Genomic DNA, 18,191 nt, shown 5'->3' on the forward strand with positions numbered 1-18,191 from the left:
ATCCAGAAATGTTGTGGAAGATGTTATACTTTTAGCAAATGATGAAACAGACAAAATTAGTAAAGCTATAAAAAAATTTGAAAACATTATACAACACTACATTCAACAATTAGGGAATCTATATATTTTTTGGCACACAGTTAAGCATTTGTAAAATTTGACAACTTAGTCACAAAAGATTTAACAAATAGCAAAGAATCAACACCATACAAATATTTTTTTGATGTATTACAAAAGGAATAGAACTCACTAACAATAGAATTCTCCACTTTTGTATGAAAAAAATAATTTTACATAACTGATAAGTCAGAAAAGAAATCACCAAGTTAGAAAATACTTGAAATCAAAGTTAAGGATATATAAAACACACTGAAGAGGTCATGCAGTAAAACTAAGAGGCCAAAAGGTATGCCTTTAAAAATTTATGTTAATAAGGAAGGGTGGGGGCACCTGGCTGGCTCACTCAATGGAGCATGCAATTCTTGATCTGAGGGTCAGGACTGAAGAGTTTGAATCCCATATTTAGAGTAGAGATTACTTAAAAGTGGAATCTTTAAAAAAAGGAAGGCTAGACAGCAAGGAGTTAGAAGTTAGAAAATGACAACATAACAAATGTGAATGGAAAATAACAATAGCAGAAATTAATAAAGTAGAACATGAAAAAACAGGATCAACAAAAGCTGGACCTTTGAAAAAATTAACAACTAACAAAATAGATACTGTACAAAAGAAAGCAGGCAAAAAATAGGCAAAAAAAAGTGACAAAACTAGATAGTACAGAGATTTGAAAAATTTAAGAAATACTATAACATGCCACTAAATAAAGCAGATAAATATGCAATTCCTAAGAAAAATGTAATTTAGCTAAATACAATAAAGAAGGATAAGAGAATTTATAATCATTTAAAAAACCAAGACAAAGATTTGCCCACAAAACACAGGATAAAATAGTTTTAATGGCAAGTTTTACCAAACCTGAATTGGTAACAATTTGTTCCAAGAGCAAAAAGAGAAGGTTCTCAACTAATTTAATGAGGCTAGTATGGCTTTGCTTTTTTTATTTTATTTTATTTGTGATCATAGGTATAAAAAATCCTAAGCAAAATATTAGCAAACCAATTCCATCTACGGCTTTAAAAACAAATGCAACTTATAAGAAATAATAGAGGAAAAACTTCATAACATTGGATTTGGCAATGATTTCTTGGGTATAACATTGGGTATGACATCTTGGGTATAACATCAAAAGCAAAGAAAACAAAAGGAAATATGGATTAACTGAACTTAATCAAAATTAACTTTTGTGCATCAAAGGACACTCCAATAGTAAAAAGCCAACCCACATAATGGGAAAACATTTGTAGATCAGATATCTGATAAGGGATTAATATCTAGAACATTTAAGGGACTCCTAAGATTCATCAACAGAAACAACCCAATTCAGAAACAGGCATAGGACTTGAACAGACATTTTTCTGAAGGAATACAAATAGACAATAAGCATATGAAAAGATGCTTGATATCATTAATCTTTAAGATAATGCAAGTCAATATACCACAATGAGATGCCATTTCATACCATTAGCATAGGTATTATGGAAAAAACCCACAAAACAATTATTAGCAAGGCTATGGAAAAACTGGAACCGTTTGTACTCCTGGTGGGAATATAAAATGGTGCAGCCACTCTAGATCACAGTATGTAGGCTCATCAAAATATAGAATTACTATTGATTAACAATTCCACTTCTGGGTGTATATTTAAAAATTAAAGGAACTCAAATAGGTTTTTTTTCTTAAAGAGTTATTTATTTGACAGAGACACAGTGAGAGAGGGAAGACAAGCAGGCTTCCTGATAAGCAGGGAGCCCGATGCGGGGCTCGATCCCAGGACCCTGGGATCATGACCTGAGTCGAGGGTATATGCTTAACCTACTGAATCACCCAGGTGCCCCTCAAATAGATCTTTGTATTAGCATATATACAGAAAGTGGAAACGACCCAGATGTCTACTGATAAACAAAATGTGGTACATATACCCAATAGAATACTATTCTGTATTCTAGCACTTGAATACTTGAAAAGGAATGAAATTCTGTTAGGTACAGACATGGATAAATGAAATAAGCCACACACAAAAGGAAAAGTAATGTACGATTCCATTTATATGAGGTACGTGGAATAGTCAAATTCATAGAGACAGAAAGAATAGTAGTTACCAGGGGATGGGGGGGGGGTGGAGTAAATGGGTAGTTACTGCTTAATGGGTATAGGATTTCAGTTTGGGATGATGAAAATGTTGATTGCACAAATATGTGAATGTATGTAATGCTACTGAACTATACACTTAAAAATGATCAAAATGATAAATATTTTACCACTACACTACAACAAAAAAATGTGACTGTACAGTACCCAGTCCATTGCTAGACAAATAAACCATTAGAAACCTCAGTGTATGTCAAAGACAGCAGATAGGTTAGTCTGAATAGTGCTGAGATGGTAGGCTATTTTCATGGAAAATGAAATAAAATCAGATCCCCGTTTGACAAAATACCAAACAGTTTAAAGACCCAAGTGAAAAAGAAAAAGTACCAAGTTTTAGAGAAAAACCTTAAGGGAAAAGGTGATAGAGGACACTGATACTTAAAACTCCCGAACATCAACAAAAAAATAAGAATAAAGTAGAAACAGATAGTTATAACCCATGTAAATAAAAACAAGGCATACTATCCAGAATATATAAAGAGCCCATTCTGTTAAGAAAAAAACATTCTAGTTGAAAAGTGAGCAAAGTACACAATAAGCAATTCATAGAAGGAATGAGTGACCAATAAACATTTGAATTCTCAGAATTAACTCAGATAAAATCTCATAAATAATTAAAACAAAGAGAAACCACTTCACATTCATTGCCTTAGGTAATTTCAATGTCCAATGATACGTGATAGTGTGTGGGGAAACTGGAACTTAAACACGTTGCTGAGAGGAAGAGTGGTAACACTTCTCGCGTCAGGAGAATTGGTATAACCACTTTAGAGAGCAACTCCCCTTCTAGGTACCAGCTCCATGGAAACTTATTCACATGTGTGCAAGAATGTAGAATATTCACCGCAGCACTAACTTGTAATAATGAAAAAAGTGGAAGCAAATTATCTCTCAAAAGAATAAGTCTAGTTTATTTATTAATAAAATACTGTACAACGATGAAAATAATCTACATCTGCCAACATGGATAAATCTCAAAAACAATGGTGAGTTAAAAGTCAGTTGCCAAAAAATATATACACTATAACATTCATGAAAAATGTTAAAATATAAAACAAAGCGGTCTATGGATAAATGCTACAGCGAGAATACAGAAATATTAAAAGTACAAAAACACCAAATTTGCGATCACCCAATAGTTTTTTGTAGTGATGGAAATATTCTATATCTGCACTGACCCCAACATGGTAACCACTAATTAGAGAACTATCCTGAAAGTCCAAGACATAATTTGTGATTTTGCAGAGTTATCACTGAAAAATGTACACATAGTTTGGTATTCAGAGCTAGTCACTTACCTAGCCCCTGAGCCTAAGCAACCATTAATTCTTTAATAATAATCTCACATTTTATTTGAAATTTTAAATATAACAGTGATGTAAAGGATCCACAAACAGCTTAGGGTATACCCTACTGTACAGGCCAAGGATTTATTTTATTCAAATACTATATAAAGAGTTTCAAAAGATCCTTGGCCTGTCTTCAAAAATCATTCATTCTAGTATTTTCCACTTAAGGAAAAAAAAAAGGCACCAAAAGCTTGTAATTAAAACGTCTTAATTTGATTATTCATTTCTAAAATTTCTGCAGAAGATACATTCTGAGTAAAATTAAGAGTTTCAGGCAGTTTAAGAAATAGGGCTTAAGTCCAGTTATTTATATTTAAAAGAAAAAATAAACCAAATTTATTAACGGTATGAAAAAAAGCATCACATTTGAAGTATAGTTTTGAAGAATTTTCGTGATCTAGAGTTCAAAGAATATTCCATGGCAACAGTTCAACCCTATTGTGTACTATCTTAGAGATTCTCTCTTGGAGTGATAAAAGGAGGTGTAATAGGATACATTTAAACAGCATCCAACAAAGAGCATCCATCACTGTATTTGCTTTATACTTCTTTTTTTAGAACTGCGTCTGGAATCCTTTTTCTGTTTGAAAATCGGAGAATTTAAGAAACACAAATCTGTAAAAGGGTCTCCTCTTCTCAGTTTCCTATAAGAGTAAAAATAATTCTTAGACATAATTGTAAGCACCCCAATACTAACTCACTCTTCAATATAGTTATTGTAAAACATGCCAGTGCTAGTATTCCCACTTCAGTTTTTAATTAAAACTTTGTATTTCAACAAGACTCATTCTTTTTTTTTTTTTTTAAGATTTTTATTTATTTGACAGACAGATCACAAGCAGTCAGAGAGGCAGGCAGAGAGAGAGAGGAGGAAGCAGGCTCCCCGCTGTGCGGAGAGCCCAACGTGGGGCTCGATCCCAGGACCCCGAGACCACAACCCGAGCCGAAGGCAGAGGCCCTAACCCACTGAGCCACCCAGGCGCCCCAACAAGACTCATTCTTGACCAAAGCTCCAAACCTTAGTCCCCCAACATGTATCATTAAAGGTGGGTTCCCACAAATCAAATACTTACGAAGCTAGCGTGGGCTCTTTATAATTCATACTGACAGCACACCTGCGCTTAGGCAGAGACACTCCTGGGCTTGCTTTCTTTTTTGGAGAAAGAGAAAGTTTTCTGATTTTCTCTACAGGATGCAAGGGGACATTGGTGATATCCTTCAGGCTAAAATGAGGTGAGCGGTGAGTTTTAGGTAGTGCACCTACAAAAACAATTTTTACTGAATATGGTTCCAAATGAAAGAAAAAAATCACAGGAACTAAAATTGTGTGCAATTACATATCCTAAACATATATAAATCCAGCATTTTACATATAAAATATATATATATATAATTATATAATACAGATCTTTAACTCAGTCATCATTTTTCATCCCAAATAACACTGAAATATTACTGTAGATGTGAAGAACTGATATAAGTTACTAAAACTTTAAATTCTTTAAAAAATTATAATTCTTCAACGATAATATGGGCATAATGAATTAAATTATGGAATTTCATTTTAGTTCCACCTTGCTCCGTTGAATCTTCAAGGCCTCCATCTTTTTCAATACCAAAATTTATGAAGTGCCTTCCTATAGTCTTAAAAAGCCACTTAAATTCACTTTATTAAATAAATGAGAATTCTACACCATAGCCTCTGGAGATCAACAGGAAAGGGGTTCCCTCTGGTAAAGCTAATATGTTAAAAAGTTACCCATGTTTTTCCTATCATAAGCATCCAAGTTATTCTACTTTGGAGATAGATCTATATTGGGTGACAGGTACCCAGCAAACAGAGGACAATGCAAGACAATCTCTTCACACAGCTTTAAAAGGCAAATTGTTTTTTGAAGTCAAACTCTAACTGTAAAATGCCTATATTTAGCAACCATGTTCTCCAGGGTTATCTAGGTTTCAAATACTGCCTCTTTTTGTTCCCACATAAGTTTACTGTACTATACTAATTATTCCAACTTTCAGCTTGGAAAGTATGGCTAAGCAATATCAAATCAGTTGCTAGATTCTGGAACAATGCTTCTTAAAATTTATGTATATACAAATACCCCAGGGAACCTGTTAAAAAGATGCAGATTCTGATTCAAGGGTATGGCCCGAGATTCTGCATTATTTATTTATTTATTTATTTATTTGACAGAGATCACAAGTAAGGAGAGAGGCGGGCAGAGAGAGAGGAAGGGAAGCAGGCTCCCTCCTGAGCAGAGAGCCCCATGTGGGGCTTGATCCCAGGACCCCGGGATCATGACCTGAGCCAAAGACAGAAGCCTCAACTAACTGAGCCACCCAGGCGCCCCCGGAGATTCTGCATTTTTAAGAAGTTTCACATAAGGGGCACCTGGGTGGATCAGTGTTAAGTTCCTGCCTTCAGCTCAGGTCATGATCCCAGGACCCTGGGATTGAGTCCTGCAAGGGCCTCCTTGCTCAGCTGGAGCCTGCTTTTCCCTCTGCCTGCCACTCCCCCTGCTTATGCTCTCTCTCTGACAAATAAATAAAATCTTAAAAAAAAAAAAGTTGTTTCACTTCATGGTGATGCTAATGATCTGGGGATTAAACTCTGAGTGACACTATGTTAGAGTATAATTTTTTTTTTTAAATTCACTGTGTAAAATTTCAAGGTTACACAAATTTGGACACAACAATATAATGAAACCCGTTACCACGCTTCAACAATTATCAACATTTGGCCAATTTTGTTTGATTTTGTAACATTATGATAGCATATTAAAAAAAAAACACAACACATTTGCATACTACCATGGCTGCACTGGTTGACTTTGGAAAGTAATTTAAATTTTTTAGGTTTTAAGTTTCCTTAAAAACAATATAAACATGGTGGTACCTACACATCATAGAGTTTTTCTTTTTTCTTTTTTAAGATTTTATTTTTTTATTTATCTGACAGAGAGAGCATAAGCAGGGGGAGAGAAGCAGGCTCCCCACTGAGCAGGGAGTATGATGAGGGGCTTGATTCCAGGACTCTGGGATCATGACCTGGGCCAAAGGCAGACACTTAACCCACTAAGCCACCCAGGTGCCCCTTCACAGAGTTTTTCTGAGTATCAAATGAAATAGCACGACAATGTTTTGGGAATGCTACAACCCGACCATATGCATTAGTTTTACCACACTAACTAAATTCCCCAGATGAGATTCATTTTGAACCATTCCTACTTTTGATCTTACTAATAAAAGCAAGATTTTCTAAGCCAAAGTTTTTAGATGTCTTACAAATGTCTTAGAGAAGAATACTAAGTCCATACTGAGAAAAATGTTTGGTCTAGTGTTTGGCCACCTTTCATTAACTAGAATGAATCAATTTAAAATCATGGTTCCTGTCAAGTTGAATATGAAGGAAAGCCATTAAAATGACAGGTCACTGGATTCAAATTTGATTTTGTTTTCAAGGGCCTGTTTCAAGTGAGTGTATAGAAGGTATTTTAATTCAACTGAACTCCACCAAAGGTTTTTGGTTACATTGGAAGGCTTCATTTACTAAAAGTAAAAACACTTTCTCTGTAACTAGTATTTGTTCTTAAAGAAGATTTAAATTAGCTTAAAGTAGGTCATAGCTATACAATTGTGATTTCCACCCTAGGCCCCCATTGTTTAATCAGATTGTAACTTCCCCCAGAGACAGATGGCAAGTCTCTAACCTCCCCCAGAGAAACAGATGGTAAGTATAGCATATAAGCATCAGGAGTGATCATTTATTATAAACATTAAAAATGCAGGCAAACAAGTAGATCACTTACTGATAGGAGTTTTTGTAAGCTTAGAATCCGCGATCTCTTCTTCATTCCTATGTTTTAGTGCTCTTCTAGGTCGATACCTGGTGACTGGGCTCCTATCTGATTCCCTAGAGACATCCTGACTGTACTTGCAAGTGGGCAAATAGAGGTCGTCGGAATCATCTCCTGAACCACTTGATTCACAGATGCTCACTTCAAATTCATTGTTGTTTTCTTCTCTGTTAGAATCATTGCTCACTTTTTGGCGGAAAGGAGTGAGATGAATACCCTCTTCCAAATTAAAATTGTAAGCATCACTGGAAGTGACAGATTCGTCCAACTTTTTTTTGGAAACAGTTTTTTTATTTTCACTTTTGCCCCCTTTATACTTTGATACAGATTTTGATTTTCTCCTTCTGTTAGCTTTTCTTTTCTCTTCTCCTTTTCTTCCTTGTGCACGTCTATGCTTGCTTTCAGTTTGTTCAAATTTGTATTCTAAAACATTTTCTTTTGCTTTAGCAGGTCTTCCTGGGTCAATTAGCTTTAGTGATAAGTTAGTTTGATCCTTATTCCATTGACAAACACTTTGTTCTATGTTTTCAGGTATATTCATGTTTACTAGTGGGTCTGCACATCTAATTCTTTCAGATTCAAAGGGCTGCACTGAGAAATGACTGATTTCAAAATCATCCAAGGTATTGAAATGAGATAGATTAAAATGTTTCTTTAAACTTCGACGAACAGATACAGTTCTAGGTAAGACATTATCAGCAGATTTATCTTCTTCTGAATCCCAATCAAGTCCCAGTCTATCTTGAGAAATAGGTATTTGCTCTGAGAATTTTTTAAAAAATGAGAAAAATAGTTTTACTTTATGGAAATTTTAATTTTAGCAATCTTAGAACTCAAAATTAAAAATGGAATTAATGAAAAGTCATTCTGTAGCTTCTCCACACTTGTTCTAAGTAAATACAAATCTGAGGAACTTAATATTGCCATTTATTTATTTAGCAATGATCAATTGATGGCTTCTATCTGACCTGTAAAAGAACCTTACATAACCTTTGAAAATATTCTAACTGGAGGTTTTCTGTGTCCCTGATTTAAAGGTTTAAAGAAAAACTAGTAGGTTATATGTATTTATGTGTATAGGATTCAGTAGGAAAGAACCTCATATTTTAAAGTAGGACAAGCACACTTGAGAAAGTGGGAGCTAAGGTGTTCCTTGAAAAATTAGTAAGATTGGGGTAATTGCAAAGCCCTTCAGGTAAGAAATATAATCTGTATTTTTAGGAAAAGTGAGGATATTTGGTCCTGTTTATTCAAATGCTGTCCCTTCTTCAAAGCGTAGTTCAAGTAGAAAGGATTGATATTTGAGAACAGGGACATGTCAGTTTAGAAGTGGAAAGAATGGCATGGCTTTTGAGGTCAGCTTTGAGTTTAAACACTAGGCTTTTACCATTTGGGCCACTTCTTGTGAGATAATTTACTTCTTTGAGTCTATATAAAATGGGACCAATTGCACCTACATTCCAAGGTTGTTGTGAGGGCCAAGTGATGTAAGTTATGTAAAATGGCTAACACATAGTAGCCACTGGCATACATAGTAGCTACATACATAGTAGCTTGGCACATAGTAGGGCTCAGTAAATTACAGCCGTTTATAGCTGATTATAGATTTGGCAAAATAAATGGATGTATTTTAAAACTTATTATTTCGTGTAAAATAAATAGATTTGCTTTGGGCAGAAAAAATCCAGATGAGCAAATTTTAAAAAATTAAAAAATATTAGAGAAATTTAACTGTTACTTGTTCACAAAGATCTTGTATTGCCCTTAATATTATTTTTAGATTTTCACTTAAATTACCTTCTATTTGGAATGATTCTCCTTGTCCTGGAAGGTGAGCTTCCTGAAGAGGAACTTGTCTAGCCAATGAAAAACAGAAATTTATTTTATAATAAAAACAAATTTAAGATTTTCTTAAAATTGTTTTTCTCTTTGTTTAGTATTTCATAATTCTATTCGAAATCAGTGTATCTGTTCAGTATCAAAGAAAACAAACAAAAATTTATGTTGCTTATATGGAGGCTGGTTTGTTACAACTGACATTTAACTTCCACTGGAAGAACTACCTTATCAATGAAGATATGCCATAACTCATAATTTCATTTACCTGGAGAAACAGTCAATTGGAACTGACTTATAAAATATATCACAGAAATGCAATTTGATTACTCAACTCTTTATCAGCCTGCTTCATCATTAGTCGAGCTGTGATCTTTTTATTTTTCTTGGTAGTATATGTTTTTACGGAGCCTAAGTACTGACCTCTTTGAAGTTAACTTATTTGTTTAAAAATCTTGTCCCTCTTTGGCTCATGAACCAATTTTCTTTATGCTTTAATACTATTACTGGCTGTTTCATCCTAATTTTATTTTTTATTTCATATAGAGAATTTTTCCCTCTAGACATTGAAAATTAAATATAGGTTTAGGTAACAGAGTTATGGTAACTAACAGTTTGAGGAATCTTATAAAAAGTCAAGTACCCCATCTTACTTTTTGACCATTACATAAATATTTTGTTAGATCTTACAGTTAACTATTTTCAACTATTCATGGTTAAAATTAATACGGGGATAGAAATCGTCTTAGTGATTACTTTTGTGAAGAGAAGGGAAAAGACTTGAAAGGGACAAGTAATACCTTATGGCAATGATTCTAATTAGGGATAATTATAAGGATACGTGGCACTGTCGAGTTTTTTTTTGTTCTCATAACCGGGGGAGGGAAGTGCCACTGACATTTAGTGGTAGAGGCCAAGGATCCTGCCAAATGTCCCACAACGCTTAGAACAGCCCTCCACAACAAAGAATGATCTGGCCTAAAACGTTAATAATGCTGAAACTGAGAAAGCCCAGCTAGAGTGACAGCAGTGCTCTTATCATAATGGAGATTTTGGTTCCACAGGTGTATATATTAGTAAGACTCATCAAACTGTGCATTTAAGATCTGTGCATTTTACTTTATGTAATTATATCTCAATAATTTACAAGCAAAGTATACTTGATCTAAGAGAAGGGGAGGAGTGTATATGGGGGGGGTCTGACTGTATTTAGGAATGAGGTGGATTAACAAGACAGGTGATAGCTGTGTTACACTTGATCTTAGCCAAAAGGCCGAGAAGTGATGTGATAGCTGTGTTAAACATGATGTTTTATTATGTTTTGTTTCTAAACCAGACTATGTGTAGTACTGGCAAAAATACTGTCATGCGATAACCAATCCTTTTTAGAATAAAAACATGACATAAGAAAAATATAAGTGAAGAAGTTCAGATATATTTAAATAAGTAGCTTATTTCTAGACATCAATAAAGTAAGTATAAGAAGGTTTTGGCTTGGCTATATGTAACAATATCATGTATCATATTATTTTAATGCATTTTTAGTACAGAAAACATCAGACTCCAAACATAAGAATCTATACTATGCAAATTTTCTTTGGTAAATCCATTACAAAATTAAATCTTTCTTGATATTAGTAATCATAATAATGAAATTTGATACTAACGGTATATCCTTCACAAATAAATCCCCAGAGTTGTTGTCACTTTTGGAGTCCATTCCAGAAGGACATATTTCCTGGTTCTGTTAATATATTAAAATAAAGAAAACAGTGGTACAATTGAAATATTCATAATAAAGCATTCATTTATTTAATAAATGATGTATATATAATAAAAATGTATGAGCACTCTATATGGTGCCAGGCTCTGTTCCAGCAACTAGATGTATAACAACTTTACAATAGATTTAGGTCCAACCCTCTTACATTAAGGGTAGGGAGAGAAAATTTTAAAACAAAAGAAAAGAGATATATAAGTAATTTCAGACATTGTAAAGTGCTATGAAGGAAATACTCAGAGCTGAAGTGATAGAGTACTTGAGGTTGGAGGGGTTCTCTTAGGGTGACTTTCATCTGAAATTTAAAGAATGCAAAGGAACTAGCCATTGAAAGAGCAGGGAAAGAAAAAGTGATAGAAACAGCAAATACAGAAGTCATGGTGTAGGAAAAACCTTGCTGTATTTAGAAAAGAAAGGCCAGGGGACCTGGGTGGTTCGGTTGTTAAGCGTCTGCCTTCGGCTCAGGTCATGCTCCGAGGGCCCAGGGATCAAGCCCCACATCAGGCTCCCTGCTTGGTGGGAAGCCTGCTTTCCCTCTCCCACTCCCTCTGTTTGTTGTTCCTGCTTTCATTTTCTCTCTTTCACTTTCTCTCTGTCAAATAAGTAAATAAAGTCTTTGAAAAGAAAGCCCATTGTGGCTGGAGTCATCTATGACCTCTCTCATAGTAAGAACAGTAGGGGGTGTGTGCACAGCGACCACATAATGAAGCCTTGGGAGTCATGAGTTTGAATTTTAGTCTAAGTGTGATGGGAAGTCACATAAATATTAAGAAAGAAAGTAAAATGATCTAAGTTTTAAAAAGATCAGTCTGGCTACTCTGTGAAACATGGATTGAAAGGGGCCAAGAGCAGGAGGAGTTAGGAAGTCATTATAATAAATCTAGCAAGACATGCCTATAAGCTAGGACTCGAGTCCAAGGCTACAGAGGTAAAGCCCAGAGGAAGGTGTTAAGAGGACAAAGTGTGCTGAGATTGAAAAGGGGTGGAGGTGGGGACAGTAGGGAGAAGGAAGCCTTTTTGGTTTTGAGCAAATGAGTAGGTTATTTTATGAGATGAATAAGACTCACAGAGGCAGAAGTATACAATATCTTTGGGAGAGGAAAAATAAAGAGTTGTACTTTGTACAACGCACGTTTAAGATCCTTTATAAGTATTTAAGGAGATATATCAAATAGTAGTTTTGTGTGTGTGTGCTAAGTTATAAATTTGGAAGTCATCAGCGGACAGATCACATTTAAAGCCGTGGGAGGGGGATAAGACAGTATGAGTCTAGAACAATTGACATTTGAAAGTAAAGAAGTGAGAAAAGAAGCTGAGGGGCGCCTGGGTGCCTCAGTGGGTTAAAGCCTCTGCCTTCGGCTCGGGTCATGATCTCAGGGTCCTGGGATCGAGCCCCGCATCCGGCTCTCTGCTCAGCAGGGAGCCTGCTTCCTCCTCTCCCTCTGCCTGCTTCTCTGCCTACTTGTGATCTCTGTCTGTCAAATGAATAAATAAAATCTTAAAAAAAAAAAAAAAAGAAGCTGACCTGGAACAGTCAGAAAGACAGGACAACCAGGAGAATATGATAGTAAGAAAGCTAAGAGATCAAAGTTTTTTTTTTTTTTTTTTTTTTAACAATTTCAAGGTCAAGAAGAAAGAAGCGACCAATAAATTTGGCCACTAAAAATGGGGGTTGTGGGCACCTGGCAGAGTGACCATAGAACGATGGGGATAAAAGCCAGGTAAAAGTAAGTTCAAATGTAAATGGAAGCTGGGGAAGTGGACAGTAAGCACACTGTCTTCTCCGCTAAAGTTCTGCTGTGAAGGGAAGCAGAGAAATGAGTAGAGGGATATGAAACCAGGAGAGGTTTCATTTATTCTTTTTTCTTTTTTTAAATTTTATTTATTTGGCAGACAGAGATCATAAGTAGTCAGAGAGGCAGGCAGAGAGAAAGGGGGAAGCAGGTTCCCTGCTGAGCAGAGAGCCTGATGTGGGGCTCGATCCCAGGACCCCGAGATCATGACCTGAGCTAAAGGCAGAGGCTTTAACCCACTGAGCCACCCAGGCGCCCCTATTTTTTTTTTCACTTATTTTCTTTTCCTCTTAAGGTATGAGTTAGTAAAGCACATTTGAATGATAGCTGGAATGATTCAGCCAAGAGGGAAATACATGTTGAAAGAACACAAACTTCTAGGAGCAAAGTCCTAGAGGTGAGAAAAAGGGAATCTGATACACAGGAGGGAATCTGATGCAGAGACTTTGATAGGAGCAGAGGCACTTCTGCCACTGTGACAGGAGGGTAGATGAAAAATATAGCACATACACAGGTAGATTTGTAGATTTGTATTAGGAAGCTTTTCACTTCCAGATGGATTCCTTAGAGATCACTCTAATCCAGTTCAGTAGCTTTTTAATTTGATGCACATATAAGATGCTGACATTATGATAGGTTAAAACTGTTCAAGAGAAACAAAACAACTAGAAATTTAATCCTGTTAAATGTCTTCAATTTATTTTCAGTACAGCTAACGTTCTAAATGTTAATGTTCTAACATTTAAGTAGTAGTATTACTGAAGGTAAAGGAGAATATTTAACTATAGAATTTATTTTTATTTTTTTTAAAGATTTTATTATTTATTTGAGAGAGAGAGAGAGAGAGAGAGAGAGAGACAGTGTGGGAACTCAGAGGGAGAAGCAGACTTCCCACTGAGCAGGGAGCTTGATGTGGGACTCAATTTCAGGACTCTGAGATCATGACCTGAGCTGAAGACAGACGCTTAACCGACTAAGCCACCCAGGTGTCCCCAGAATAATATAATTTAATAACAAGTTACTGAAAGATTCATTATAAAATTTAGGGAACAAAAGGTTATTAGGAATTACTTTGGGATTAATCCTTATAAATCAAGTTAACTATTGATAGGCAAGAAAAACATTTTTCTTATTAAAACATTTTAAGCTTTTCTATCACTCATAAATTGACTTTATAAGCATGGAAGCACGAGTATCGAATGATGGATGAGAGAGTGACACATGTGCCAAGTATATGGCAGAAAACAAACTTTGATGTTTTAAATGCTAAGAAAACTTTTGCCCAGCAATTAATATGTTCTAATAAATACTTAAAAATCATTGATAAATGTCAAAAGGCCTGAATAATAGAATTTTTCCCCACAGTTTTGGTGATTATCTTATCAGGTACCCATTTTTCACTATTCTCTATATGATTCCACCAAAAACTTAGGAAAGGGAAAAGGAAGAGTCAAATATCTTTGGAGGGATTTTTTTTCCTCACTAGTTGACCAAACAAGGAAAAGAAAAAAAAAAAAAAAAAGGAACGATTATACTTTGAAGGAAAAAAAAAAAAACCTTTAAAAATAATCTAACCCTTGGGGCGCCTGAGTGGCTCAGTCCTTAAGCGTCTGCCTTCAACTCAGGTCACAATCCAGGGATCGAGGGTCCAGGGATCGAGTCCTGCATCAGGCTGTCTGCTTGGTGGGAAGCCTGCTTCTCCCTCTCCCACTCCTACCCCCTCTGCTTGTGTTCTCTCTCTTGCTGTGTCTCTGTCAAATAAATAAATAAAATCTTTAAAAAAATAAAATAAAATAATCTAACCCTCACACAAAGGAAATTATATTGAATCTTTATAGACAATTCTCTGCTACACTACATATGCACATATTGCATATATGTGTACGTACATTCTCTGTATCATACACAGAAAAAATATGGAATGACTTTAGTTGCTGAGAAGCAAGAACTCTTTCACTGACTCCCCTGTCAGCGGTGAGGTGACTTCCTGAGTCTATACCCTTCCACTATGGTCTGGCTTTCTTCTCTGGTTTCCTGGCCTAAGTGCCACCACAACTGTCTTCACTAGCATAGCAAATAGATGGCCAACAGGAAGAAAGTAAACTGTTTCTGTTAAAGCCCAGTTAGTCTATAGTTTTCCTTATTTAAACAACTTGTAGTAAAATTGACTCTTCAAAAAGCACTTAAATACCCCATCCCAAATTAAGGTAGTTCTTATAAAACCTCACTAGATGTAACAAAACCACATAGAAAAGGTAAGGTTTATACCACTGATTAAAACTTCTGGACTGTCTACATCAAGTACCACTTTTAGACCTTTTGCTATCTTTGACTCACTTAAGTGAACAGTCAAAGGGACCAGCAGTGCAACAAGCTAAACTAGTTCTTCTGTACCTTGTCTTGCTACCTGCTTTCAGAACCAAGTTATATAAGCACAAGTCTTAATCATGTATGTGCTTGAAGTTTCCTTAACTGACAAGAGATGTTTTGATCAATTTGCTAATAACAGAGTTGTAAGTAATTAATTTAAATAACATAATTGATCTAAATTACCAATTCATGTCTGTTACATTTTTTCCTAAGAAATTTACCATTTATAATAAAAATACCTGAGCAGTTTCTTCTGTTTGTTGTGGAGTCAGTTTTTCTTTCAATGCATATAGCTGACACGTGAGGTAGTAACATTCTTTTCTCAGTTGGAGGATGATATCTTGGGCTTCTCTCACTTTGGATTTTTCATTTTCCAAAGCTAAAACTAACATTCTGTTGTTGTCTTGGTAGTTTTTTAGCAGTGTGGAAGTGTTGGCTAAAAGAGGAAAAAATTGTTTTTATTATGTATTAAGTCTAAACATAAAAAGCGATGCAAAAGGACATGAAAATCTCTTACAGATTATTTGAATTTGGCATGGTGCAGTGATAAAAGATTTTCGTTTGCCAATCTCTGCCAAATTTTTATTCCTTTTCTCTTTCATCCGTTTCTTTATGTCTTCAAGACTGTCTTGAAAGGACTTTTTAAGGCACCTTTCCTTGGCCATCTTCTGCCTAGGAATTTAAAACAATAAAAAATATTTAAGTTACCTAAGAGATAATATCATCAAATATAAAACAAGATTGAGGACACAGGTTATTCATAAAGAACAAATTAAATAGATTAAATAGACATAGTAACTGTAGAATTAGCTTAAAGAAGATGATACTATTTAAATTTAGATTTTGGTAATAACTTAGATTTTGCAGCTTTAAAATCTCATTAATACTTTGGCATAATATTAGCCTCTTCAGGTACTTTATAGGGAAGGTTAATAAGTATGCATTTTCAACCAAAGCCTCTGTAATATGCCACTATTTATTCTTTAACAAATACTCACTGAAGGCTTACTGTATAGTAGGCATTATGGGAAATAATATTATATTTTAGTATTATTATTTTGATATTATTATATGTTTCCTACAGGCCATGCATATGACCAACATGTAGTGTTTTAGTGTTTACTAGACTTACAACATTAGTTCAGAGGTAATCATATATGTGGGCTTTGTTTTCCAGTTCTGTTCTATATTATTAATTTATTAGATTAGGTCACTTGATTAACTCTTTCTTCCACACTCTTTTAACCCAATACTCAAGATACAGCACACACTTTCAATAAAGTCAAGGTCACCGTCAGAGGTTTAATTAAACTATATAGCACTATATGCAATTTTAATAGGTTACTATAACAATTATAGAGCTAGAAAGAATAGGAACTGAGGCAGGGGAACATGCCAGTTTTCTCAAAGTTATTTTTAAAGCTCAGGTCTGCTAGCTCCTAGTAAGTCATGAATATATCAAACAGCATTAAATAACGATTGCTCTACAGTTAAAAGTAGTAAAACAAGTGATGATAGTGGCATATGCTACTGAGCATATAAATAAGTACATAAGTATACATAAATATACTTAAATCTTTCAATACTGCAAATCAGATTTGCTTCAATATTCTACTACTAAGCATATCAAACTACTTTTCATGAACATCTTTTTCCCTAGATTGCACTTTGCAGATCTTAAAATTGCAAAAATAATTCTTGTTTCCTACAGCTATATATACATTACAAAAGATAACTCCATCTCCTCTCAGTCAAGTATTTTACTAAATCTTACATTTTCTTGAGTATTTTCTCCAGGCCTTATTTTCCTTGAAAAAGTGTCTGGGTTGTTAAATATAGATATTATAGATCTCATTATTTTCTGACAGTGTACATACACTGGGATGGTTCTAGTAGAGCAAGCACAATTTTTTTTAAAGCACTAATGTTAAGTGGATTGGATAAAACAATGTATCACAATGGAGTTTTTGAAGTTTCAACTGGAGATGTATGAGAGCCATACAGATTAAGTAATTGATCAAGTTAGTTTAGCAAAGACTTACCTAAAAAACTTTTGCTACCACGTTTAACCAACTTAAAATCACAAAAGAAACTGGCCATATCAGAAGTTCCCTGTCTGGGCCAATGGTGTAAACAGGCGGTTTGGTGGGGAGAACTAATGAAAACAGGTCACCGTGCGAGATGAGAGTCCGTCTGTATTCAGATAAAGGGTCTGGATTCCAGATGAACCTGGAATATTGGATCTCCGTCATAATTTTTACCATTCCTGCTGCTGAAGCAGCCAGGTAGGACACTGATCAGGGCTAGCTTCTCCAGGATAACCGAAGCGAAACAAGGTCAACGGTATTGCGCTGCACAAAGAACAGCTGCCGGTTTGTGTGCCCTAACATTAAGCCTAGCTTTTAACACTGTAAATGCTTTCACACATAACTTAATCCACAAAATTCTGCAAGGCAGGAGGTTAGGGTATCCCAGTATTTAACAGAAGAGGAAATTCGAGCGTCGGAAGGCGCAAGTCGGGTGGATGAACACAGAAAGGCACCCGATCAATTTGACTCCACAGCGTGAGCTTTTGGACACCGAACTTGGAACGACTGAGAGACCTCTGAAGGAAGAAGAGGGGCCACAACACCCCTGTTCCACACCTGAAAAACCTGTGGCCGTTTTCTCGTGGGCTCGGGTAAAGTCGGGGAGGGGAGGTGTTGACGGAAGAGGGCCCGGAAACCCTCCTCCCACAGGTACGTCCAAAACAGTACCTTGACCACCACTTCTGCCGCAGCTGTCGCCCTCCTCCTTACATTCCAAGCTTCCGCGACGCGGTCCGGCCGGTGTGTCCTACGATTCGGACCCTCCGGGTCTAGGTTCTATCTACTGTCGCCAGCCGGCTAACGCGGCCACATTCGAAATTCGCCGCCGCGCTCACCCATTGGCT

General features: G+C 35.7%; 1 protein-coding gene across 1 annotated transcript; it reads right to left on the minus strand.

Moving 5' to 3' along the window:
- Positions 1-3,154: 3,154 nt before the first annotated feature.
- SGO1 (shugoshin 1) lies at positions 3,155-18,191 on the minus strand. Its single transcript, XM_080818207.1, has 8 exons — positions 18,016-18,191; positions 15,777-15,931; positions 15,499-15,695; positions 10,984-11,060; positions 9,278-9,336; positions 7,433-8,242; positions 4,691-4,877; positions 3,155-4,261 (listed from the first exon to the last, which is right to left on the minus strand). Exons 2-8 carry the CDS (start codon positions 15,922-15,924, stop codon positions 4,144-4,146), a joined length of 1,596 nt encoding a protein of 531 aa, XP_080674333.1. The 5' UTR covers positions 15,925-15,931; positions 18,016-18,191; the 3' UTR covers positions 3,155-4,143.

This window comes from Martes martes, assembly GCF_963455335.1.
Source record: "Martes martes genome assembly, chromosome: 1".
NCBI classification, from domain to species: domain Eukaryota; kingdom Metazoa; phylum Chordata; class Mammalia; order Carnivora; family Mustelidae; genus Martes; species Martes martes.